Source organism: Syzygium oleosum, unplaced genomic scaffold (genome assembly GCF_021117445.2).
Source record: "Syzygium oleosum isolate NSW1041296 unplaced genomic scaffold, Sole_v2.1 Sole_v2.29, whole genome shotgun sequence".
In the NCBI taxonomy this organism is placed as follows: domain Eukaryota; kingdom Viridiplantae; phylum Streptophyta; class Magnoliopsida; order Myrtales; family Myrtaceae; genus Syzygium; species Syzygium oleosum.
Window position 1 is genome coordinate 4,438,205 of NW_026607513.1, and position 26,051 is coordinate 4,464,255.

Below are 26,051 nucleotides of genomic sequence, written 5' to 3' on the forward strand. Positions count from 1 at the left end.
GGGTTTCGGGGTTGAGCGTTATGGGGTTCAGGGTTTGGAGTTTAGGATTTAGGGTTAAGGGTTCGGTGTTGAGGATTGAGAGTTGAGGGTTCGAGGTATAGGGTTCGGGATTCAGGTTTTAGGATTGATGGTTGAGGGTTTAGGGGTTTAGGGCTTAGGACTTAAGGCTTCGAACTTTGGGCTTAGATTTTAGGCTTTTAAGGTTGAGGGTTTAGGGGTTTATGGCTTCGGACTTAGGGCTTAGGGTTTTGGTCGGTTGAGGGTTTAAGGTCTAGGGTTTAGGGTCGATGGCTTAAGGTTTAAGGTTGAGGGTTTAGGGTCGATGGCTTAAGGTTTAAGGTTGATGGTTTAGGGATTTGGGGTATGGGGTTTAGGGTTTACAAGTTTGGGGTTTTTGGGTTTTTTGGGTTGAGGTTTTTTGGGTTTGGGGTTCGGGGTTGAGTGTTTTAGGGTTCGGGGTTAAGGGTTCATGAGTTTTGGGTGTGAACATTATCCGTTAGCTTAAATGGATGCACAAATTTGGCAAGTTTCAAGAATTAATTGCACTCATATAAGTTTTAGGAGTTAATTATACTTTTGTGACGAATTTAGGGCTTTCGATGCACTTATCTCAATAAACAAACAAGGGGAGATGTATTGGAGAATGTCATATGTTTAACAAGGAATAATAACGGGGGTTTGCGCAGGGAGTTTTTCATCAGGTAGCTGAAGGTGCACGATACATTCGGTGGGCATGGGAGCAAGCTAACGTCGATTTTGGAGTTCCACCGTTGGATTAAGGGTGGACTTTGGTTGGCACGACACGCGACCGATGTGATTTTTATCCGGGAGGAACTGAAGAGAATCAACGTGGCATGGGATTGCTTTTACTTTTGGTCTAGGGATGTGGGTCCTGATGGTGAAAGGATAAGACGACATACGTTTGATTGATTGATTTGTACGTCTCATATCGCTATAGCGAGTAAATCTCCATCACGCTAAAAAATGATAGTCTCTGCTCGTCTTCAACCCCGATAACGCAACACTGTCAAACGTGCAAATAACCCGTCTGCTTCTCGCCTGCCTTGACAATCCGTCCGACATCCAGATGTTGATCTGGGTCATCTCTCTCTTCAGAAGCAAACGAAGCATAGGGAAGCGTGCATCTCCAGAATCTGATCGTGTGTTCTGCAACTTGTATACTTTGGGAAACCTCTTGCTGTCCATTTCCATGGACACTGTGATCAACGAAATAGCTCAATGCTATGTACCGCCCAAGGAGTCCTACCGCCAAATTCTATTGAAGGGAAATAAACAATTACTTATGTTATATGAACAATACTTGAAGTTTCGATATTCTAAATATCATATGGATCATGAGGATTTCTTAAGAGTGTCTCTAACTTATGAGATTTGATTTTTCTATCGATAAGCTTTGGTGGTTAAGTTGTTTATTAAGTGCTTGGAATAAACGGACATTACCCAATAAAGTGAGATTTTCACTCTTTTAGATTGCAATGCTAAATTTGTTACCGTGTTGTGGTTGCTAACGGATAAAAGAAAGCAATCGTAAACGTTTGATTAAGGATTTTTTCATTCAAATTACAGTTCGTTTGCTTATATTGATAATGTTTTTGGGTGAATTAGATGTATTAGGAATTTCACATAGAATGAAGCTATCCAGTGGCCATTGGAGATTTATAGGTAAGAGATAGCACATAAGTTGATGCCGATCTAAATGTGTCTTGCTAGCTGCAGGTTTCTCTATGTATATTTCAACTCTATGGTTCGCATTTGCAGGTTTTTTGTCTCCACTGTCTTTTTGCTTCTTTTTTTCTTCTCGCCACTCAAAATTAATGGGCCTTTCTTGCCTTTTTTGTGTGATTAGCTTCATGTTTGATTGTAACTTGCTTGATTCACACACTTTGAATTGCGCATTTAGTTTAACTTTGCACGTGGTTGATTATGCATATTAGGTTAATGTTTTGATTGTTACTTCTCCTAGCTTGGTTAATAATGGAATTTGAGACTTTCAATTAGTGAGAACACGTTAGGCGGTAATTAAACAAGGTTAGGTACCAAAGGGGCACTAGTTGGTCTATTAGTGTAATCAAGTTCATACACCCATTGAGTCTCTGGTTTGTAGAAGTGAATTATAATAGATCCACTAAAAACTTATTAGTGGCGACTCCTAGATGAAATTGATTTACATGTTAATAACTTAAATTTTAAGTCGTGAGTTGGTATGGGCTTGGGAGAGTTCGAGTTAGGTTTAACTTAGTAATCCATTAGCCAAACTCCCTAAGCAGTGAAGTCGATTCGGAGAGGTTGCGACACCCACAATCTCTCCAAGCCCATTGCCACCCCCCCCCCCCCCCCCCGAAGCTCACCCCCTCCACATCAATCAGGCTGACCACCACTCCTCGTAAGATGCTCCTCCTCCTCCGCGGCGTCGCCTCTCTAGGCCTCCTCCTCCATTCACGCTGCACTTCATCAACCCCTTCCTCCATTCCAGCTTCCCCAACAGGTTCCTCTCTCCTCTCTCGAAATGGACGATCGCACGACCCCCACCAGGGCTCGATGTTCCTGTCCTTGCCGCCGCCAGTGCGCCGTCGTCCTGCGGAAAGTTGAGGCCTTGAATTTGAAGTTCGATTTGCTTCGGCCGGCGGGGGTGAAGGCTCGAAGCCGTGGCTGGTGGCTTTGCAGCCGAAGTTGGTGGATCGGGGCTTGTCGGAGGAGAGGTCGAGTGAGGGTTTCGTGGATGGGTTTGTGAATTTGCCCAATTTGATTTCCACGAGCTGCCTCATTTCGGGTCCTTTGCTGGGATGGTGAGTTTTGTTTAAATGTTTGAATTGATCTATTATGAGAAAAGCTTTGATTTTTAGGATTTGTTCGAATTGTTTTGGAGTCTATTGTACTTTGCTTAGCAGGGAGACATATAACCCGACCTCCATCGAAAAATAAAAGTGAAATGAGTTCACTTAACTTGGAAATTAGAGTTCATGCTGTCCTTCAGCACTAGCCAAGTGCTACTTTGCATCAGAGCAAAACCTATTTTGCAGAGCCATTTCATTACTAAGTTCTTTACACAAGATGTCTTAAAAGTTTGATAAAATGGCTAGAGCGCTGCACCCAAATTGTGCAGTCTCAAGTGAGTACTTCGAAACACTTTTGGACATAACCAATGTGAGTAATTGTCCTTAGGTAGTTGGATTGACGAAAGTTCTTCACGAAAGTTCTTAGTGAAGAATGTCAAGGTTTGAAAGGAGGGTCTAAAATATCATTTCTGGCAAAGTTATGCGTGGTTTACCGTTCTTGTTACTTCCTCAATGCGCTGTTTCAAATGTGTTTAATTCTCTCACTTTTGGTGTTCCATGGAAAAACCCCTTATGCAGGACGATCGTGAATGAATGCATACTACCGCATTTGTGGGGTTGGCTATCTCTGGAGCAACTGATTGGGTTAGTTGCTGATCTTCGCTCTCTTCTGAAGCACATTTATAAAAGAATAAAATGGTGCTTTATTAATCCCCCTTTATTTTTCTTCCCCTCGTTTTGTTTCCTTATTTGGGCATTTCAGCTAGACGGGTACGTGGCTAGGAAGATGAATATAAATTCAGTTGTGGGCTCCTATCTTGACCCCCTTGCTGACAAGGTATTGTTGCAAGAGTCTCCTGTATAATTGTGTTCCATTCTTTTTGAGGTATTCTTTTTGTCGGTTGTGATTTGTTTTAGATTGCTTTTGTTACTTTTACAGGTTCTAATTGGTTGTGTTGCTCTGGCTATGGTCATTAATGATCTTCTGCCAAGTGAGTAGTTTGCTTGCATCCTCATTGCATTGATGTGGATAAGAAATTGTGCACGCACGCACGCACACACATATATAGTGTAAGGAGAAGTTAGACCACCATGTTTAAGCAAGCTGAATGCATGAAAGGATCTCCCTAAATGTAACTTAAAAGAACTTGAGCGCATCTCTGCACCGAGACACTTAATAGCAGGAAGTGACCCAAGCATGTATTCATCCATGCCACCGAGATTTTTTGTTTGTTTGTCTGGTGATCAAACCAAAAGCAGTAGTAAGTTAACTACATTTGGTTCTAACCACGTCGTAGTGTGTTGCAATATTAACATTTTTGGGGGCTACTTTCTTAAGCTGATGCAAGTCGTGCTTATGTTGGTGTCTGATGAAATGCGGGGGTGTGTGTGTAGGAGTGTCCATAGAGAACGCCAACCCTTCACCTATAGATGGTTGCCATGCTCGTCCTTTCGGAGAGCATTGGTTTTCATTTGCCATGGTCTCTCTCTCTCCACTACAAAAAAAAACAAGGATTTAGCCACGGAAATTAGCGACGAATAATTTTTCATCGCTAATTAGCGACGGAATTTGCGACGAATTTTGCAATGGAAAAAAATCCATGGCTAATTTGCGACGGAATTTGCCAAGAAAAAAAATTCGTGGCTAATTTGCGACGGAATTAGCGACGAAAAAAAATGTTGTGGCTAATTTGCGACGGAATTTGCCACGAAAAAAAATTCGTCGCAAATTTGCGACGAAATTAGCGACGAATTTTTTTTCCGTTGCTAATTTGCGACGGAATTTGCCACGAAAAAAAATTCGTCGCTAATTTGCGACGGAATTTGCCACGAAAAAAATCCGTCGTTAAGTTGCAACGGAATTTGCGACGGAGTTAGCGACTTATTTTTTTTCGTCGCTAAATTTGCGACGTAATTTGCAACGAAAAATAAATTCGTCGCTAATATATGTATTGCGTGTCAAATATTTACTAATATATAAATATAAATTGTTAATAGGATTTTTCAAACTTCAATATATGGACTACCACCAAATGAGTTTGACCGTTTGTGCGATGAACAATTTGCAGCATGTTTCAAAACATATGTAAGTTGCCTATGGACCAAAACCAAGTTATTAATATTTTATACATCATTTAAATATATATTATTGACTTTGCGTGTGTAACCTTAGGTTTACAGTAATCATGATCAAGTTGAAGAGCAAGGATTGCTATATTATCTGTCATGGTGTCTAAAGTCAAGAGTACGAATTTGGCCAGCATATTTCATAAACGGGTATAATTTTCACACTCAAGAATATGCAATGAGAAAAGCCACAATGAATAGTGGTGTGTGTATTCGGTCATCCAATGGTGACAGTTCAAAAGATGATTTTTATGGCTTGTTGGATGAAATCATGGAGATAGAGTACCCCGGACCATTAATGATGGTTGTGTTATTTAAGTGCATGTGGTTCGATCCCGTCAAAGGAATGAAGGTGCATACGAAGTTTAATTTGGTTGAAATAAATTACAAGAAAAGGTATATGAAATATGAACCATTTGTGTTGGCACAACAAGCAATTCAAGCATATTATGCATCATATCCTAATTTGAAAGGTGACAAAGCTGATTGGTTCAAACTGAGGAATATAACACTCAAACTCTACGAGATCCATGTCCTATGTTGATAGATGTAGATCTAACTGAAATTCGCGAATCAAATTTAGAAGGTGTTGCAAAATCTGATTTTGAGACAGAGGATAATGATGATGACGACGACGATGATGAGGATGATGCTCAACAAGAAGATGAAGATCAAGATGAAGACGAAGGTGAAGATGAAGGTGAAGATGAAGATTTAGATTTTTAAGACTTTTTACTAATTATGTCGTAATTATTATTATTATTATGACAAGAGTTTATTGTTGTTGTTGTAATTATTAGTATTGTTGTTGTTGTTGTTGTTATTATTATTATTGTTGTTGTTGTTGTTGTTGATTATTATTATTATTGCTATTATTGTTACTAAAACGTTATTGTCGGGAAAAAAAAATGAATTAGGCGTGTGTGGGCTAGTAGAAATGAAATTCGTGGCAAATTTGCCACGAATTTCATTATAGGCTGGTGGAAATGAAATTCGTGGCAAAATCCGTGGCAAATTTGCCACGAATTTTGCCACGAATTTGAAAAAAATGCCCACACACGACTAATTCATTTTTTATGAAATCGTGGCTAAATCCATGGCAAATTTGCCACGGATTTAACCACGAATTTCATAAAAAATACCCACACACGCCTAATTCATTTTTTTTTTCAAATTTGTGGCTAAATCCGTGGTAAATTTGTCAAGGATTTAGCTACGAATTTCGTTAAAGGCTAGTAAAAATGAAATTCGTGGCTAAATCCGTGGCAAATTTGCCATAATAATAATAATAATAATTTAGGCATGTGTGGGTAATTTTTTTCAAATTAGTGGCTAATTTAAAAAATAGGCTAATGAGCCACGAATTTGAAAAAATTTGTATACCCCCTCACCCCGATTTTTTCTCTCTCTCTCTCTATTCTCTCTCCCGCTCCCGCTCCCGCTCCCCACCCCCAAACCTCTCAATCACCCCGATTCTCTCTCTCTGTTCTCTCTCCCTCTCCCCACCCCCAAACCTCTCAATTCACCCCCAAAATCCAACCTCTAATTTGCTCGCGTCTCCGGCGAATTCGACGCCTCATCGTCGCAAATTCGCAGGTCCGATCCCGAATCCGGCGCTGCTTCTTGCGGTCTCCGGCGATGGCCACACACGTCTAGGGTTTTCCCGGCTCCAAACCCGATCGATTCGGCGGCGCTTCCGACGATGGACGGCAACAATATTCCCCTCCCCCTTCTCGCATTGTTCTCGCCTCTCGCCGGTGGTTTCCGCCCCCTCGGAGCTCGGAATCAGTGGTTTTCCGGTTCGTTATCTCGAGTTTCTTCCAGCGGTTCGCCTGAATTCGGCGAGGTGCGATCGAGATTCGCCATGGCTAGCTCCGGCGATGGAGAGAACGGCGAGAACCGCCGGACGCGATCGGACTGCGACGAGCCCGGCGATCCGTCGTCGATCGACGCGTCCTCGGTGGAGTGCGGGCTGAGCTCGAGGGTTTCGAGGGGGGCAGCCGAGGAGATTGGGACTCTAAATCCAGGTTGCCAATCTTAAGTTGTTTCCCCTTTTTCTCTTTTTATGAGGTTTTGACTTTACCATGAAGAGTTAAATTCATAATGTGAAACTGGGAGTACGTGTTCTCAAAGTTGTGATTGTGAGCTGTTCTTGTGATCTCCTCGATTGTTCTAGTGGTGATTCATTTCTATTCTCCCTATGGATATTGGTTGTTGACTGAGTCGTGTGAATGTCTTATACATTATTTTACCATTTCTGCTTGCTGTGTCTAATGATTTAGACTTTTTTAATAGGATCTGACAAATGGAAAAGATACTTTGGTACCTGTGTTCGATTTTCAGCACAAAAGATGTGTCGGTTCAAAGACAATTAAGAGTGCTTCCTCTGGTGTGGTATGCTTCTATAACTCGGGGGTTGACATGTTGCTTGGCACTGTTGCAGTGGGTTCATTTGTTCTTCAATTAATTGTTTTAGGTGATTGTCGATGGTACTTATGCTCTACATGCGAGGTTGCGGTCTTTGCTAGATATTTGGGTTGCTGTTGTAATTTCTTTTTCAAAAATTGCACGACTCATTTGATTCGTTCGTAAAGATAATTGTATGATCAGATTCGTCTCTTCTCTGGATCAGGTTGGTGGTCTCCATTTTAGCCTCCTTTCAAAGGTCCAATATGATATTGGAGACTCTCGTTCACTGGATTCTCTCATTGACAGCATCTTTCCATTGTTTAGGAGACACATTGAGCCAGATTTACACCACGCACAGGTTGGTCTTTCATGTTTGCCATTTTTTGGACTTCTATGCAGATTAGAATCAAGAATAGCTTTGTTTCATCATTCAGGGAAGCAATCTACAAGATAAAATGCAGAAGCGATGTTCGTATTGTGCAATTTTCAAATTTAAATCTGGGAGAAATCATTACCTTCACTAGGATAAGACTTTGACCTCATTCATGTTTATGTGCTTACTTTGTCTTTTTGTTTGAGTGTGTATTTTGGTCATATATTTCTTGCCATCTATTACAGTGGATCTCTAATGAGTGCTAGTTCTGCTCTAGCTTCTTCTCCCTGTACATTTTTTTAATTTCTGTACCCCACTACTCTGTCCCCCCCTCCTTGCTTCCCCTCCCCACCCCAACAGTAAAATTCATATAGCAAAAAGTTATCCTGTGTAAACCATGAAATGCAGGTATAAAAGAGTGAGGATAGTTAAAATCATGATGGAACCTGTCCTATGTTAGTCATCTCAGGGTACGAAAGTTCTGAGATGGTCACTGTTTTGGTGAACCTTTCTATGCGTGACCATACGAAGGGGCCTATTACTGATATGTCGGACAGTAATTTTTTTTGAATTCAGGAATTGCAATATTAAAGTAATACTCTGAAAAGACTAATTGAGTTTAGTGGGACTGATGCAGAGTTATGATCCAATGCTTATATGTAAACCCCATTGGGACTTGTGAGTACTTTTTTTTGTTTAACTAACAAAAAGAGGCAGTAATCTACTTCCTTGTTATTCTTGACACATTTTATTGTTCGATACTTTAGTTGTTCTTGGGATTCTTTAAAATTTGTTTCATGGTGTATAATCAACAAACTTTTTCGTCAATAGTGCCTTCTTCACTTGTGATGTGTATTTACATCATGATTACTTAAAATGCTGTGTTAAGAGTATGTCGTACTGAAAGTCATGATCCGTGGTAGTTTTTCAAGAAGTTATAAACAAAACATGCTATTATGAACGCCATCCCCTGTTTGAATAAATTTTTCCTTTGTGTTTTGTGGTGGGAACTTTGAATTAATAGTGCAACATAACGTTACAGTCTCCAGATTCCTTTCCTGCCCAGGTTCTCCAGGGAAATGAAGCTCAAACAGATAAGTAAGTATATCTGCAAGCTGCTACTCTTTGGTAACGAGTGAACTTGGTTGTGGGGGGTGACATCCTCTTTTGCTTTTAGCTTTATTGAGATGTACCTGAGACCTCCATTAGCCAGTGAAGAAGCACAAATAAACGATTGGATTAAGGTGCGTCAATCTGGTATTAGGTACTATCTTTCCCTGGGTGACCAGAGGATTGTGGACAAGCATTTCATTATCCGACCCAAAGCAGAGTTTGAGGTAAGAAACATCTCATATTTCATTACACTAAATAGTCGTCCTTTGAGTTGACTTGATGATTTACTATGCTGATGTCTTGTCCTCTTTATCAGTTTTGTAAGGTTTCTATTTCACTCCTATGAACCTTGACATGCAGCTAGATATAGCATTTGAGACAGTTTTCTTCTGCAATTTGAGAATTGACATGTGTAAGAATCAACTTACACACATATATTTGATAGTAGCCATGAGAGTAACGTGTCCATAGAATATTCCCAAACAACCGTATCAAGGAATTATGAAGATGGGAACTTTTGGTGGTACTCCGATTAATAGTCATAGTTGCTTCATTTTTTAAGTTGTCAATTTGTATGGCTGCAAATAATTATGTTTACTCAATGCTGCATGTTAGATAATTGTCTGATCTCAACTGATAGTGTCATTTCATGGCTTTGACTAACTTTGTCTGAGCAGACTTGCCTTTTGCAATTTGGCAATTCAATAAAATTATTGACTTTGGCTGATTTTTTTATCCTTGAGTTGTGTTCCTACTAAAATTCTGATGAATTGGGTGGCTATTCAGGTCTGTCTCTCTTTGATCTTATATTGAAACAGGTTGGACGGATGACACTAGGTGGATTGCTGGCTCTGGGTTACACAGTTGTGGTTAGTTACAATTTGTGGCAAATTAGCGACGAATACAATTCGTGGCAACTTAGCCACGAATTTTGCCACGAATTTTTTTTTAATAAAAAAAATAGTTTGTTTTTTCGGGCAAATTAACGACGAATTTTGCGACGAATACATTTCGTGGCAAATTAGCCACGAATTTTGCCACGAATTTTTTTAATTTTTTTTTGTTTTTTCGGGGCAAATTGGCGATGAATTTTGCGACGAATACAATTCGTGACAAATTAGCCACGAATTTTTTTAATAAAAAAATAGAATTTTTTTTTTGTTTTTTCGCGGCAAATTAGCGACGAATTTTGCGACGAATACAATTCGTGGCAAATTAGCCACGAATTTTGCCAAGAATTTTTTTTTATTTTTTCGCGGCAAATTAGCGACGAATACAATTCGTGGTAAATTAGCCACGAATTTTTTTTATAAAAAAATAGAATTTTTTTTGTGTTTTTTCGCGGCAAATTAGCGACGAATTTTGCGACGAATTTTTTTTTTTAAAATAGAATATTTTTTTTTTGTTTTTTCGCTGCAAATTAGCGACGAATTTTGCGACGAATACAATTCGTGGCAAATTAGCCACGAATTTTTTTTATAAAAAAATAGAATATTTATTTTTGTTTTTTCGGGGCAAATTAGCGACGAATTTTTGTGACGAATAAAGTTCGTGGCAAATTAGCCACGAATTTTGCAACGGATAATTAGCGACGAATTTTTGTGACGAATAAAATTCGTTGCAAATTAGCGACGAATTTTGCCACGAATTTTTTTCTGTCGCAATTTAGTGACGAAAATTGAAATTTTTCGCCGCTAAATTTTGCGATGACGTATTAGCGACGAAATTTTTTTCGTTTCGTCGCAAATTCATTTAGCGACGAATTTTGCTAAATTTTTTGTGGCAAAATTCGTGGCTAAAACCTTATTTTTTTGTAGTGCTCTGCCTGTTTGTGAAATTTGGTTGGTGGGGTTCGATGAAGTAACAAAAAAAGGCGGAACATTTAATGGTGTTTACAGGTTGTGGCATGGAGTGTAGTGGCTTCATGAGAGGTAATTTAATGTGAATGGTGTCACTGAACAGTACACCTTTCTTGCCTTTTTCTTCATGGCAACTTTCTCTCCTCTCTTCTTGAACTTTTTCTTTCTCTATTGATGATGAACTTGTTTCGGCAATCCATATGTCTAGGACTGGCAAGTTGATTAGTTTTTATATACCAACTAGGATACTCCTTTCTACATTAGGTAGAGTCAGCAGATTCATAATAAAAAGTGCAAAGCTTGTATCCATATATACTTCGTAAAAGAGAGATCTATTCATGTGCAACCAAACACGGCCCATGGCATGCTAATATCATGTCATCGACCCAATCTTAGATCTTATTGACTATGCTTATGAAATGTCCGTTGATTTGCTCAGATAGAATATATTTTGGCTTAAGATTTAATTGATTTGCCATTGTTGACACCTAAATTTTGCCTATTCATTTAGGGTTTAATTGCATAAAAATCAGGGTTTAATTTTTTAACCCCTAAACAAAAATATTTTCATGGCATATAGATATTAGGCGCATTTGCATTAGTAGAATTTAGTGAAACATATTTTCCTTTTATTTTATTTCATTTTTTATTTTATGTAAAAAAAATCACTATAAAAATTTCAAAAAAGAAAAAAAAAGGAGACAAGACAAAAGGGGAGTTCTTAGCTGGGCTGATACGAAAGGATGTTCTCTGTCAATCTTCATCCCCATTTTCACAAAAGAAGCAAAATAAGAAAGGACAAAAGAGTAGGACGTCTAAGGTCAAAAGCAACACAAAAAAAAATGGGCTGTCATACTCTCTCTCTCTTTGGCTGCCGCAGTACATATCACTAAAGCATGAAATGGGGTCTGCACACATAAGGAGGAGCAAGAGGTCCAGAGACGAGAGAAAGGGGAGAACACGAGAGAGGAAAAGTCAAAGAAAAGACCAAAGAAAAACACTTCTTCCCGGGACTGACCGGGACTGAGATGAAGGCCTTTATTGCTCTCTCTGGTTTCCATCCATGTACACACGAAAGAGGAAAATTTACAGTCTGCACATGCAGAGCGAGGAGAAGAAAGGGTTTTAAAAATGGTGGTGGCTTCAACGTTCGAGAGGAGAGTTAAAAAGGAGGGAGAAGAGACTGAGAAAGGGGGAGGACAGTTCAAAAAAAAAAAGAGAGAACGGAGGTGAAACCGTGAGAGAAAAAAACAGAGAGAAAGAGGAGATCGGGAGAGAGTTGAGGGGAATCGGAGAGGTCCGAGTCTCGCCCGCTCGCCGGAGGGCCGCCCGAACCGACGCCGAACCCCCCAGCTGTCGCACCTCGCTCCGGTCGGCCGTGAACCAGCTGCGTGTATACGTTTCCTCGTCGGAAGTTTCATTCTCGGTTGCCAGGTATGCTCGCGATTTGGAGCGAAACAGTTAGCTCTCTATCTTCATTTGATGTGTGTATATCCTTGTATGTTCAGTGTTACTGTCTACATGGGGTGGTCGAGAATTTGAGAGCCGAGAAATCGGATTTTTACACGTTAATGTCGGTTCCGTGACCGGAGTAAGTCGTCGGTATCGTCGCCGGAACGGCGGCCGGCGGTGACAGCGTACGACCAGCGCCGGTCGTCGGCGCTGGCGGTCCGAGCTGTCGACCGGCGGTGGGCTTCCTCGGCGTGGTCCCGGCGAGGCTCGGTGAAGGCGCCATGAAGAAACAGCTGAGGAAGCTCTCGGTGAAGAAGACCTCGTGCATGGCAGAAGGGAGGAAGACCAGAAAAGAAAGTAAAAAGGAAAATTAGAAAAGAAAGAGAAACAAAAAAAAAAGAAAAAGAAAAAGAGGAATAAAAAAGAAATCAGAAAAGAAAATAGAAAAGGAGGTCCCGGGTCATGTGTCGGGCGGATCAGGTCAGGGGACCTGGTCCGGAATTATTATATTATAAAAAATATTAAAACATTAAAAAATATTTAAAAATTCAAAAATTCAAAAAAAAATTAAAATATTAAAAATTCCAAACAAATTCGAAAATGTTTAAAAAAACTCAAAAATATTAAAAAATATTAAAAAATTAAACACTCAGAAAAATTCCAAAAAAAATTCAGGAAATTAGGAAATGTTTAGAAATCAATTTTTGGGCTTAATTTCACTAGATATTAGTGTTAATTTCATTCTACTTAGTTTAAAATTTGTAAAAATTGAGAAAAACCCTTTAAAAAATTTCCAAAAATCGAATAAGCCATTAGGGCTTTTCTTTAGGGCTTTTGATTGCCTTTTTCTTTCTAGAGACGATGCTAGGTTGCTGGTTGTTTATTTTCTTTATGATTATCTAGTTGCACACTTTTAATATATTGATTGTTATTTTCTATTTTTAGAACGGTTATGTGGAATCTTAACTTTTCCGATAGGCTGCCCGGTACGTTAGTTTGCGAGTGATCAAGTTTAGGTACCGAAAGGGTACTAGTAGATCGCTAGTGTAATCGAGTCCCCGAATTTTGGAATCTCTGGTTTTCGCACGTATCGAGACGACACTCCCGCGTCTCGATTAAGGTTTCTAGCCGACCCTTGATCATGGCTAGTGGCGACTCCAATCGAATGTGTAAATTAGACAATTCTTATCGCGTGAGGTATGAGGCTTTGGAGTGCCTCGGTCCTTGACAAATACCTCTTGGCCTAACGGATCGGTTCGGAGAGGTCACGATAGCCGTACTAATTAAAGCCATATATTTGCTATGAAGTTGTTGATGTTTTCGCCCGTTGAACGTTTGCTGTTTTGTACGAATGAAATGTTAGCATGCATGAGTGAGTTGTGGTGGAGAAATATCAGGTAGAGAATTGAAACCATTTCAAGTAGTTAATATATTATAGTTGGTTTATAATTTATCGGCTTAAACTTTTGAGTGAATGTGAGCTCAATTGAATATGTTAACAGGTTCGGTCTTAGGCTTTCTCTTGGTAATCTTTCTAGGTGAAATGTATTGGGCTTTCGTTTTGTTCTTAATGAATTGGTGTTAGAGGCGATGGTGGATTGATGGGTCCCCAATCTATTCAAATTGAGATATCTTGATGTAGAAAGATATTTGGATTAAGGGAGATCGGAATTAACACTGAGCTTACATCAGAGGGGGAGATTGTTAGAATGCACATATAAGTTATGTTAGAGAAATTCATTATCGAAGAATTGATGTGGTGTAAGAGCAGTTAATATATTTTAGTCGGCTCATTACTTATTGACTTAAGTTTTTGAGTGAAGGTTGGTTCAACTTGATATGTTAACATTTTCGGACTTAAGCTCTCTCTTGATTTTTTCAGGCGCAAGGTATTGAGCTTTTGTTTTGCTCTCAACGAATTGGTATTAGGCCTAGATTGATGGGCTCCCATTCTATTCAAGTTGAGAAATCTTGATGTGGAAAAATATTTGGATAAGGTGTGAGCAAATCTAACATTGAGCTCATGTGTGATTGAGAGATTGTTCGAATGCACGAATAAGATATGTTAGAGAAATCCCACATTAGAGAATTGGTGTGGTGTAAAATAATTAATATATCTTAATTGTTCTATAACTTATTGGTTTCAGCTTTTAAGTGAAGGTGGGTCCAATTTGATGTGTAAGCATGTTTGGACTTGGGCTCTCTCTTGGTGATTTCCTGGTATCGAGCTTCTGCTTTGCTCCCAACAAATAAGTATTAGAGCTGATGGTAGATTATGGGACCCTAACCTATTTAAGTTGGGATATTTGATACAAAAGGATATATGGATTAAAGAACAATCACCAAATGGGATAAGCTCCAAAGTAAATAACAAATAGGGAATAAGTTTTTTGGGATAAGGATCTCCGCATCCGGAATCTGTATGGATGGTCTGGCCTCACCCGCTCCCTCCCTCCGTCCTTCTCCTTCTTCCGCTTTTGTTTCGACACGACACCTCCCATCCTTATCCCCTTGTCCCTTCCCTTGAGGCGTCCTCCCTACCATGTGTGCCGCCCCTTCTTCCATTTCAAAAAACTTGGAGTTGAGCCAAGAACAGTGTACGACACTGAGTGAACGCAGCGGCGCGTGGGGGTGAGCCTTGACGATAACATGATGCCGCGCGGATCCAGTCTAGTAGCAGTAGTAGACACCATTTAATTACTCTCTTGCTCACCAGTTTCTCCATTTAATTTGCCAAGATGGGGAATTGTGCATGGCAACGGCAGAATCGGACGCGCAAACTAGGGCCAAGATGCTCAATTCCATAGCATCGACTATGAGAAAATGGTGCAAGAACTGCTCGTAGATCACAAGGAACGCGAGTCGATAAGTTAAAAGAACTCGGCATCATCTCGCACGAGCATAAGAGCATGTCTCAAGACCCCCGGCGACAGTTGAATTATTTAAGTAATATTTTCTATGTGATTCCAAGTTAATAACCAAGATGCGCGTAAATCCACCTTGCATGGCTTGGCATGGCGTGGCGTGGCGTGGGTCAAATTCTAACAAAATTCAAAGTCCCCACTAGCAACAATAGAGAAAAAAAAAGGATTTTTGTGGGTAGGGGACCTATGTGCAAAGCTGAAGAAGAAGAAAGGCGGCTATTTACAAGTGGTTCCCTGCCATCTTCTCTTCTTCGGGTTCGGACAAGCAGAGAAAAAAAAACACAAAGAGAAGATCGGACACTTCTCCCCTCTCTCTCTCTCGTTTGCCTTCCTCTCTCTCCCTCGCTCGTAAATCTAGCCTTTCTCTCTCATCCTAAACCCAGCCTCTTCATCTTCCTAAGAGGCAACGCAAGTCTCCGTCCCCTGTCCCTCACGGACACGTTGCCTTCGATGACGGCGAAGGTGCGAGTCGCCCATTTGGGGTTTCGCCTCTGTGAGTCCTTTGCTCTCGCTATTTTCATGTTCCGCATTTTTTGTTCGTCTTTATGCGCTTGTTGTTCGTTCTTGCGACTCGTTTTGCTTTTTCTGCTGTATGTTGCTTTTATCTTTAAGGTCTGTGTTGACATGATCCTCACCGAAACCCCCTTGTACTCTTTGTATTTCGCTAGTTTTCTCCGAGTCAAAATTATGTTATGCGCTAGCTTGAGGGTCCACCCCAATCACCATAGTCCTTAGCTACGAGGTATTTCTTTTAGAGGATGCCTGAGTTATGATGTATTTGATCGGCATTTTGGTGTGTAGAGTCTTAGATAAGTTTTGGGGTGTTCTTCGTTGGTGCAGAAGAAAGACGATGAGAGCAGGGAAATAGAAAGAAAAAAGAAAACTAAAGCAAAATAGATAGTTTTGGGTTGTGTTTGCTCTTTTAGTGAATTGGATATTTATCTAGTGAGAAAGGAAAATACCAACATGTAATAGCTCATTTTTGTATTCATGGTTCAAGCCTTGCGAGACTAGCAGTCCCGGGTCTATTTTTGTAAGGGATAATTGCATTGAAAGTCCTAAAACTTATCATCATAATGCAATTGAGTCCTAAAACTTTCAAAAAGTGCAATTAAATTTTAAAACTTGTCATAAAGTGCAATTGAGTCCTAAAACTTTAAAAAAATGTAATCAAGTTCTAAAACTTGTCAAGTTAGGACAATTAAGTTTTTTTTTATTGCACTTTTTAAAAATTTTAGGACTTGATTGTACTTTTATGACAAGTTTTAGGGCTTGATTGCACTTTTTGAAAGTTTTAGAACCCAATTGCACTTTCGTGACAAGTTTTAGGACTTCTAATGCGCTTATCTCATTTTCGTAATTAAATGATAATAATATATTTTAATTAAAAAATATACAAAACCTCAAATAAAAAAGATTAAATCATACAATAGCTTAGAAAAACGACTTGACTAAGTTATTAGATTTTAACATTAAATTAAGTCTTAGCTTCTTTTTAGTTAGCACATGATTTAGGGGTTTTAGTGAGTAACATTTGGTATAGTTTAGTCTTAGTGGACTATTCTTTGGGAAAAGAAATTGAACTTGATTCAAAGTTAGCTCATGGAGGATCGTATCGACTTATAACATGGCTATGCATATTCTTTGTCCGCAATTTTTGGGTTTTCATTTCTGCACTTTTATTTAGAGTTTTTAAATACTTGGGTGTTTAGTTTTCACATTTTTAATACATTGGTCGTTATTTTCCTTTCTAAAATGGTTATGGTTAGTTTAGGATCATAATAAACTTTTCGATGACATTGTATGATCATTTAGTAACTTGAATGTGTAAAAAAGAGAGAAGAAACTGTTTGATTATATGAAGAAGAGATTGAGAGGCCTTATTCCGGTGCTCTTCTGTAAAAAGGCAGGTGAGACGCAGCCAAGTATGGCAGAAAGTTCTAGAAATGAAGGATCCTCTTCGTACCACACTGCTGTCTCAAAGGGAGATGGCTATGACAGTAATGACACAAGAAATGCAAGGAACCGCTCGGAGATCACGAAAGGCATGAGTTAATTAGTTAAAACTCCGGCATCACCCCGTGTTCGTGAAGGACCTTCACGGACGTAAATGCATGTCCCGTGTCGAAAAACCATCCCTCTTGGGGCCGGGACCTTGACGACTCGGTCGGATCAATTAAGCACCGAGAGAAAAGCTCAATATTCTATACATTTCTAGGTTAATATTTGGCGAGAATTAACCACAGCGCACATTAATCCACAAACACATAATTAACCCAACAAAATAAAAAGGTCCCAATCAGCAATAGAGAAAAAGTAGAAAATAAGACAAGAAGTGTGCACGGGACTCACATGTGAAGCTGAAGGGTCCGAACCTTTACAAAGGAAGCCGCAATTTCGTAGGTGCCTGGACCGCAACACGAGAAAGGTCGTAAGAAAGGGAGAACAACCACCAAATGAGACAAGCTCCGAAGTAAATAACAAACATGGAATAAGTTATTTTGGATAAGGATCTTCGCGTCTGGAATCTGTACGGACGGCTCGTCCCTAGACAAGCCGTCCGTACAGATTCTGGACATGGAGATCCTTCATGGGTGATGTCGAAGTTTTAACTAATTAACTCATGCCTCGTGATCTTCGAGCGGTTCCTTGCATTTCTTGTGTCATTATTGTCATAACCATCTCTTTTTGAGAAAGCAGTATGGTAAGAAGAGGATCCTTCATTTCTTGAACTCTCTGTTATACTTAGCTGCGTCTTACCTGCCTTCTTACAGAAGAGCACCATAACAAGGCCTCTCAATCTCTTCTTCACATAATCGAACAGTTCTCTCTCTTTTTGACATATTCAAGTTACTAAATGATCATGCAATGTCCTCGAAAGATTTATTATGATCCTGATCTAGCCATAACCATTTTAGAAAGGAAAAGAACGATCAATGTATTAAAAGTGTGAAAAACTAAATATCTAAGTATTTAAAAGCTCTAAATAGAAGTGCGAAAATGAAAACCCAATAATTGTGAGCAAAGAATATGCATAGTCATGTTAGAAGCCGATACGATCCTCCATAAGCTAACTTTGAATCAAGTTCAATTTCTTTTCCAAAAGAATAGTCCACTAAAACTAAACTATACCAAAAGTAACTCACTAAAACCCCTAAACCATGTGCTAATTAAAAAGAAGCTAGGCTTAATCAAATGTTAAAATCTAACAATTTAATCAAGCCGTTTTCCTAAACTATTGTATGATTTGATCTTTTTTATTTGAGGTTGTATGTTTTTTTAACTTAAATATAGTATTATCATTTAATTATGAAAATAGGGACTCGGGACTACTGGTCTCGCAAGGCTTGAATCATGGACACAAAAATGGGCTATTGCATATTGGTCTTTTCTTTTTTCACTAGACAAAAATCCAGTTCAAAACTATCTGTTTTGCTTTAACTTTCTTCTTTCCTTTTATTTCCTTGCTCTCGTCTTTCTACACCAACTGAGAACACCCCAAAGCCTACCTAAGATCACACACCAGAATGCCGATTAAATACTTCACAAACAACTCGGGCATCCTCTAAAAGAAATCCCTCGTAGCTAAGGACTATTGTGATTGGGGTGGGACCCTCAAATTTGAATTGCTTTCTAGAGCAAGCACACAACATAATTTTGGCTCGGAGAAAACTAGCGAAATTCAAAAAGTACAAAGGGGTTTCGATGGGAGTCTTGTCAACACAGACATAAAAGGTAAGAGCAGAAGACAGCAGGAAAAATAAAGCACATCATTGAAGCAAAGCATATCGAAAAGAAACGAGAGTCGCAAGAATGAATGATGAGCGCACAAAGACGAACGAAAAATGCGGAGCTTGAAAATGACGAGAGGAGCGAAGGACTTACAGAGGCGAAACCCTAAGCGGGCGATTGGCACCGTCGTCGAAGGCTGCGTCGACGTGTCCGCGGGGGACGGGGACTTGCATTACCTATGAGGAAGACAAAGAGGCTAGGTTTGGGAGGAGGAAGAGGTTGGATTTGCGAGCGAGGGAGAGAGAAGAGGGCGAATGAGGGAGAAGTGCTTGATCTGCTCTGTGTTTTTCTTCTCTGCTTGTCCGAACTCGAAGAAGAGAAGATGGCAAGCAGCCACTTGCAAATAGGCGCCCTTCTTCTTCTTTAGCTTTGCACGTGGGTCACCCATAAAAATTCCTTTTTCTTTCTCTATTGTTGATGATGAGAACTTTAAATTTTGTTAAGAATTGACTCGCGTCATGCCATGCACAGTGGATTTACGTGCATCCTGATTATTAACTTGGAATCGTATAGAAAATATTACTTAATTGATCCGATTAAGTCGTTGGGGGTCTCGGGACATGTTCTTCGTTGGGGGTCTCGGGACATGTTCTTACGCCCGTGTGGGGTGATGTCGAGTCCTTTTAACTTATCGACTCGCGTTTCTTGTGATCTCTGAACAGTTCTTGCACCATTTTATCGTAGCCGATGCTATGGAATTGAGCATTTTGGCCCTGGTTTGTGCGTCTGATTCCGTCGTTGCCATGCACCATTCCCCCTCTTGGTAGATTAAATAGGGAAATTGGTGAGCAAAAGAGTAATTAAATGGTGTTTACTATTGCTCCTAGACTGAATCTGTGTGGCATCACGTTATTGTCAAGGCACTGTTCTTGGCTCGACTCTAAGTCTTTTGAAATGGAAGAATGGGCGGTGCACGTGGTAGGGAGGACGCCTTGGGGGAAGGGGCGAGAGAGAATGAGGATGGGAGGTGTTGTGTTGAAACAAAAGCGAACGAAGAAGGAGAAGGACGGAGGGAGAGAGTAGGAATGGGCCATCCGTATGGATTCCGGACGCAGAGATCCTTGTCCAAAATAATTTTTTCCCTGTTTGTTATTTACTTTGGAGCTTATCCCATTTGGTGGTTGTTCTTCCTTTTTTACGACCTTTTTCGTGCTGCGGTCTAGGCACCTACGAAATAGCGGCGTACTTTGTAAAGGTTTGGACCTTTCTGCTTTACATGTGAGTCCCACGCACACCTTTGCTTATTTTTTACTTTTTCTCTATTGCTGACTGGTACCTTTTTATTTTGTTGGATTGATTATGCGTTTGTGGATTAATGTGTTATGGTTAATTCTCGCCAAATATTAATCTAGAAACGTGTAGAATATCGAGTTTCTCGCGGTGCTTAATTGATCCGACCGAGTCACTGATGTCCCTTCCCTAAAAGGGACGGTTTTTCAACACGGGACATGCATCTACGTCTGTGAAGGTCCTTCACGAACACGGGGTGATGTCGGAGTCTTAACTAATTAACTCATGCCTCTCGTGATTTCTGAGCAGTTCCTTATATTTCTTGTGTCCCCGATTGAGGTTAATGCTACGTAACTGAGCATCTTGTACTTGGTCTGTGTGTTCGATTTGACAGGACTACGGTTACCATGCATGATTCCCTCTTGGCAGAACTCTTTTTTTTGGGTTTCTATGGCCTTGTCCCAAATCTCATATAATAATAAGTCAACGCATGGATTTTCTTTGTAGGACCCGTCTTGATCTCTGTGTTTTTCTCCTCCGCGGGACTTGCCACCGCGATTTGTGCTTCGCCGAATGTAATGTGAGCAGCGACCAAAAAAAAATGTAATGTGTTGGTAAATTTCGAGACCAATTATGGTTAATTTGATAATTTTCCTAATAATGATCTTTACTTTATTAAAAAAGTAGCGTCTGTTGCTGGAAGCACATAGCAAAGAAGCCCAAAAGCCGGTGAAGGCAAAGTTCTCCAAATGGGGAAATTGAGGAGTGGCCATAAGAGTAATGAAATGGGGTCCGCCCGCAAGTGGAGGGGACTAGTGGAGTTAGCGAGGCGCCACTTTCTGCGTCTTTTGAAATGGAAGAAGGGGCGGTATGTAGTGGGAGATTAACCACTATGCGGCTTTAGGTGCACTTATCTCAATACTCAATAATCAATAATGGGGATTTGCGCGGGAGGTTTTTTCATCGGGTAGCTGAAGGTGCACGATGCATTCGGTGGGCATGAGAGCAGGCTAGCGCCACTTTTGGAGTTCAACCGTTCGATTAAGGGTGGACTTTGGTTGGCACGACATGCGATAGACGTGATTTGATCTTGGGAGGAGGCGGAGAGGAGAATCAACGTGGGATGGGCATTGCTTTTTACTTTTTCTCTAGGGACATGAGGAGTCCTGATGGCGAATGGGACAAGACGGTGGCATGGCCAATTTTTATAGGTTTTGATTGATTTGACTCGTGAATAAAAAAGTTTGTACGTCTCATATAGGCTCTTTTACCATATGGGAAGTGTTAGTTTGAGGGTGCGCATGGCAACGATTTTGTATTTGGGAATTAATTCTGTTAGAAATGATTCTATCTATAAACGAGTTACGACCATTATATGTAAGTTAGGACCCACAAAGTAAAATTACTATCTACAAGTACAATCAACCTTACGACGGTGTTAGGTAGATTACAATATATTCAAGAAATTTACTATTAAAAAACGGGACTTGCCTGTACGAGCACCCTCATTCTCTAGTGCCTTCAGACCATTTTGTTGTTGCTGATCTTTTTCAACATTTCACACGAACTTTAATCATTGATATACAACATGTTCCATTAAAGGAAGGATGCATCCACGAGGGCGACCCTTGCCAAGGACGCGAGGGTCCAGCCCTCGCCAGATTCGACGAGGGCCATGATGCCCTCGCTGGCCCTCGCCTGTGTTGCCGATGGCTAGCCAGGCAAGAAGAACAGTAGGAAGAAGAACTGAAGAATGGTAAAGAACCGGAAAGAAGGAAAAAAAATTAATTTCTTTTCCAATTTTGATTCTTGTTCCTAAAATCAAGAAGTTATTTTTTTTTTACTTCATGATTATGTTCCAAAACTGATTCTTGGAACAATTTTTTGCAAATTTGTGCCCAGGAACAAAAAGTTTACCAAACGGATTTCTGTTCCAAAACTGATTCTGAGAACAAAAGAACAGAAATTTTTACTGTTTTGCAACTTGCCAAACGGGCCCTTAGCATTGCTAGAAACAAGACGCGCCAAGAGACAAAGCTATCGACGTGACGTGGGCAAAAGTACGAATCGGCACGGTTTTGCTTGCACCTCGATCCTCCTCTTTTCTTCGACATCCAAATGATGTCGATATGGCTCTTGAAACACCAGTCTCCGCCTGTCTTTTAACCAGATGGCGAAACCAATATCAAACGCGGAATCACCCATCTGCTTCCACGCCGTGTCCTGACAATTCATCCAACATCCAGATGTTGATCTGGGTCATCTCTTCGCGAGCAAATGAAGCACAAGGATTCGACCAAAAAAAAAAAAAAAACGAAGCACAAGGAAGCAGGCACCTCGCGAATTCGGTTGTGTGTTCCGCGACTTGGACGCTTTGGGAAGCTTCTCGCCATCCGTTTCCATGGACACTATTTAATCACCGCCTCGGGACTCCCACTGCGAATTTCTATTGAAGGGAAATAGTTACTCGAGTTATATGAACAATAATTAATATTTCAATATTCTAAGTGTTATACGGATCATGAGGATTGTCTCGATATTCTTAGAGCGTCTCTAAATTTATGAGATTTGATTTCTCTGCCGACAAGTTTTGGTGGTTAAGTTTTTATCAAGTGCGTGGAATAAACCAACATTATCCAATACAAGTGAGATTTAAAGGGACAATAAAATTTAATTTGTCACGATGTTATGGTTGTTAATGGATTAAAGAAATAAATTGGAAATGACGGATTTAGGTGTTTGGGAGCGGTTGGAGTTCATCGGGGCTTGGGCTATTTTGTCTGGGTCTGTTCTTTTTCCGGCTTGAATTGTGGTGCTTGAAGGGATGCTACCCGGACGAACAAGAGTTTTGAGTGGGTGGAATTAATTGTGTGTTTGGTCGGTATAATCTAACTTCACCGTCTAACTAAAGACTTGGTTAAATTAATTCACTGGACACACTCAAAGTTTATAACTTTGTCACATCAAAGTTAGATAGTAAAGTTAAAATAAAAATTCAAAAAATATATTAAAAATACAGCCGGTACCGGCTAACTAAAATTGGTCGAATAGATTAAATTGGCATAAATACAAAAATTTTATAACTGAATTGACAAAAAAAAAAGGTTTAGGACTGAATTTGCACAATTGTAATAGGTTTAAGACTGCTTTGGTAATTTTCCTAGAAATTTTGTAATCCCTTTGCCGATGTCGATCCGACACGCGTCCTTGACTAGACAGATGCCCACGTAATACTTGGGATCACGTTGTTAATTACCAAATCGCCTTCATCTAACAACTTAATTACCCATATTATGCACACAAAAAAAATGGGTTGACATATGAATCTTCTTTCAAAATTTTAAGTCAAGCGCCCTCCTCAAGTGCCCTCTTGATCATATTAGTATCAAGCACCCTCATGAGTGATGCATAATTGAGGTTTTCATATAGATCCCATCCGTGCTTATGGCCCGTAGACCTTTATTAGTTTGTTGCTCCCTATGGTTGAGATAGTTTGAAAGCTTGTGTTTAAGTCTGACTGATTAACTGGGAATAGTTTGACCTTTATTAGTTTGGTGCTCGTACTGCCTTTTCGCTGGCTGGCGGAATCATATGCAATTTGCTGATTTCTTTACGTTACCTCTGTCAAGTCAAGTTCGTGGCCGTTCATGCAAAATTCGTGGCCTCATGGCTGTGACTTCTTGCTCCATGTGATTAATTGGGAAATATTCAAGCTGTGGATCGTGGAGTTTTATATCTCTCGTATCTTTTAGGACATATTCGTGCAAGTGATTACTTATGTCATGCCCATGCTAGTCTTTGCATCATAGTATTCATGGCATCTACTTACAAGCATACAATTACCTATAGAGAAAGAGGATGTCTTCATGAATATTAGTTCCATGCTCTCCGAAACAGGGAACTCTTAGTGATGTTTGTCTATACGAGGGTTTTGTTAAAGAGTGTCCCGAGACACTTAAACGACTGATTAAAGAAACTTTATGGTTCTCAACTTGCCATCGTGTAATAATGCACCATCAATGCTGGTATTTAATTACTCCGAACAAAATATGCTTAACACATGTTTGCTCACGTTACAAGGGAAAATTGTCAAAACAGTCCTAAACTTAGTGTACTTTTGCCAATTCAGTCCTAAATCTTTTAATTTTGTCAATTGAGTTCTAAACCTTTTCACTTATTGCCAATTCAGTCATAAACCTTTGAACTTCTTGCCAATTGAGTCCATTTGATTGGTCAGCGCTGACGTGTCAATTTTTAAATATTTTTTAATATATATTTTTGCCTTTTCTTTTCCCTCTAGCCGGTCCGACGCGGGCTGGCGAGGTCAACCTCGTCGGCGGGGGCAAGCTTCACCAAAGACCGGCGAGGTCGACCTCGTTGGCCCACACCTTTGGCCAGTCACCAGTCACCTGACCGGCCAGAGGGAAAAGAAAAGGTAGAAAAAAAATATATTAAAAAATTCGAAAAATATATTAAAAAATTGTCACGTCCGCGTTGGCCGAACGGCTAGTTGCCACGTTAGTGCCGACCGGCCAAATGGAATCAATTGGTAAGAAATGCAAAGGTTTAGGACTGAATTGGCAAGAAATGAAAATGTTTATGACTCAATTGACAAAGTTGAAGATTCAGGACTGAATTGGCAAAAGGGCAATAGGTTTAGGACTATATTGACAATTTTCCCCACGTTACAAATTTCCCGGTCTGTATATCAGGTCCTTTCACAAAACCTGTGGAGAGCACGTTGCGCATGCATGCACGTGAAATGTGTTAGTCAACATGCGAGGTTCTTTATTGTCAAAAGAGAGGGAGGCTATGCGTTTGTTTTCTTTTCCTCTTTTTCTCCACTTAATGGTCCCATTTGTGGTCATCATCAACATGCTGTTCCGGGACCGCCCAAAGTCATGAATTAAATCAATAGAAATAAGTTAATTTGCTAATGACAATTCCACAATCGTGCAACAATATATCCTCATAAAAGAGCGACCTTTGATACTGCTGCATGCATTGCGATAATTTTTCGTCTGCTAGACTCCGCGTCCTCATGCTCAAACCTTTCTCTTTTAGTATTCCATTTTCAGGGGGCTAAAATGGCAGATAAGTTTCTTTATGAACATAACACAAACGTTGGATGTTCTTAAATGCAGTTCAGCTTGTGGTAAAAAAAGAAAAGAAAGGAGATATAAGCGGGAGATAATGCGGGTCGCACGCCACTTATTAAGGAACCTCAAGAGTGATGAAGACCAACGTGTCTTTCAATAAGGCTTGGGTCTGGCAACACCGACCACCACCCCCTTGACGATTAAAGTATCGCAGCTTATATTGATTGATGAATGGAGAGTTCAAAGTTAGTATATGAGATAATGCATTATGGGTCGTAATACTTAGGAAACTACGAAAAACGTGGGGAAAATGTTAGCATCTTTTAAATTAAGAGAAAAAAATTACGTTTAAACTCTTCAAAGGTCACGGCAGAAGAAAGTCCTGACGATTAGAGTATTTTGTAGTGACTTGAATCCCAACCTTCCATCATAACTGATTTTCAATCCCGCGCTTTTTACGGGATACATTTTAAAATCTTTCTCATCCCGTGATCATGTATTTACCAGTCGATTATCATACATTTGCAAAGCGTAATCTTGCTTTACCATTGACAAACCAAAAAAAAAAAAAAGTTCATTAGGCTGTTTGCTAAGGAGATTGATCTGGCTTTTACACACCTGGGAGATGTATTCCTATCTGGCTTTTGAAAGGGAGAAGTAATATTTCCTCAACCCAAAAGTTTTGTTCCACACCGTTTTCAAATTGCATGTTTTTGTCAGATTTATTTACCCTTAAAGCTCATTCACAATATCTATGAAAATTCTTGAAATACTGTAAAGACAAAAGATAGGAGTTTGCTAGCAGAGTCCACTTTCCATAAAAGGTAACTACTTTTCCTTTCTTCTTTTTTTTTTAAATGCCATGAATTAATTCACAC

The 26,051-nt window shown here is 39.9% G+C and overlaps 2 protein-coding genes and 1 pseudogene across 3 annotated transcripts; 2 read left to right on the forward strand and 1 right to left on the reverse strand.

Moving 5' to 3' along the window:
* LOC115662192 (kinesin-like protein KIN-14E) overlaps nucleotides 1-26,051 on the reverse strand; it is a 120,325-nt pseudogene that overhangs the window by 66,723 nt on the left and 27,551 nt on the right.
* LOC130135226 (cardiolipin synthase (CMP-forming), mitochondrial-like) lies at nucleotides 3,212-11,147 on the forward strand. The gene is made up of 4 exons (XM_056303798.1): nucleotides 3,212-3,440; nucleotides 3,559-3,633; nucleotides 3,736-3,787; nucleotides 10,716-11,147. The coding sequence occupies exons 1-4, from the start codon at nucleotides 3,390-3,392 to the stop codon at nucleotides 10,760-10,762; spliced, it is 225 nt and encodes a 74-aa protein (XP_056159773.1). The 5' UTR covers nucleotides 3,212-3,389; the 3' UTR covers nucleotides 10,763-11,147.
* Nucleotides 6,364-9,784, forward strand: LOC115666884 (uncharacterized). 2 transcript variants are annotated; one of them, XM_056303796.1, is made up of 6 exons: nucleotides 6,364-7,316; nucleotides 7,555-7,689; nucleotides 7,766-7,799; nucleotides 8,747-8,802; nucleotides 8,882-9,041; nucleotides 9,604-9,784. In XM_056303796.1, the coding sequence occupies exons 1-6, from the start codon at nucleotides 7,228-7,230 to the stop codon at nucleotides 9,628-9,630; spliced, it is 501 nt and encodes a 166-aa protein (XP_056159771.1). In that variant the 5' UTR covers nucleotides 6,364-7,227; the 3' UTR covers nucleotides 9,631-9,784. The 2 variants fall into 2 exon arrangements, with proteins under 2 accessions (XP_056159771.1, XP_056159770.1); XM_056303795.1 differs by lacking the exon at nucleotides 9,604-9,784 and having other exon boundaries at nucleotides 8,882-9,277.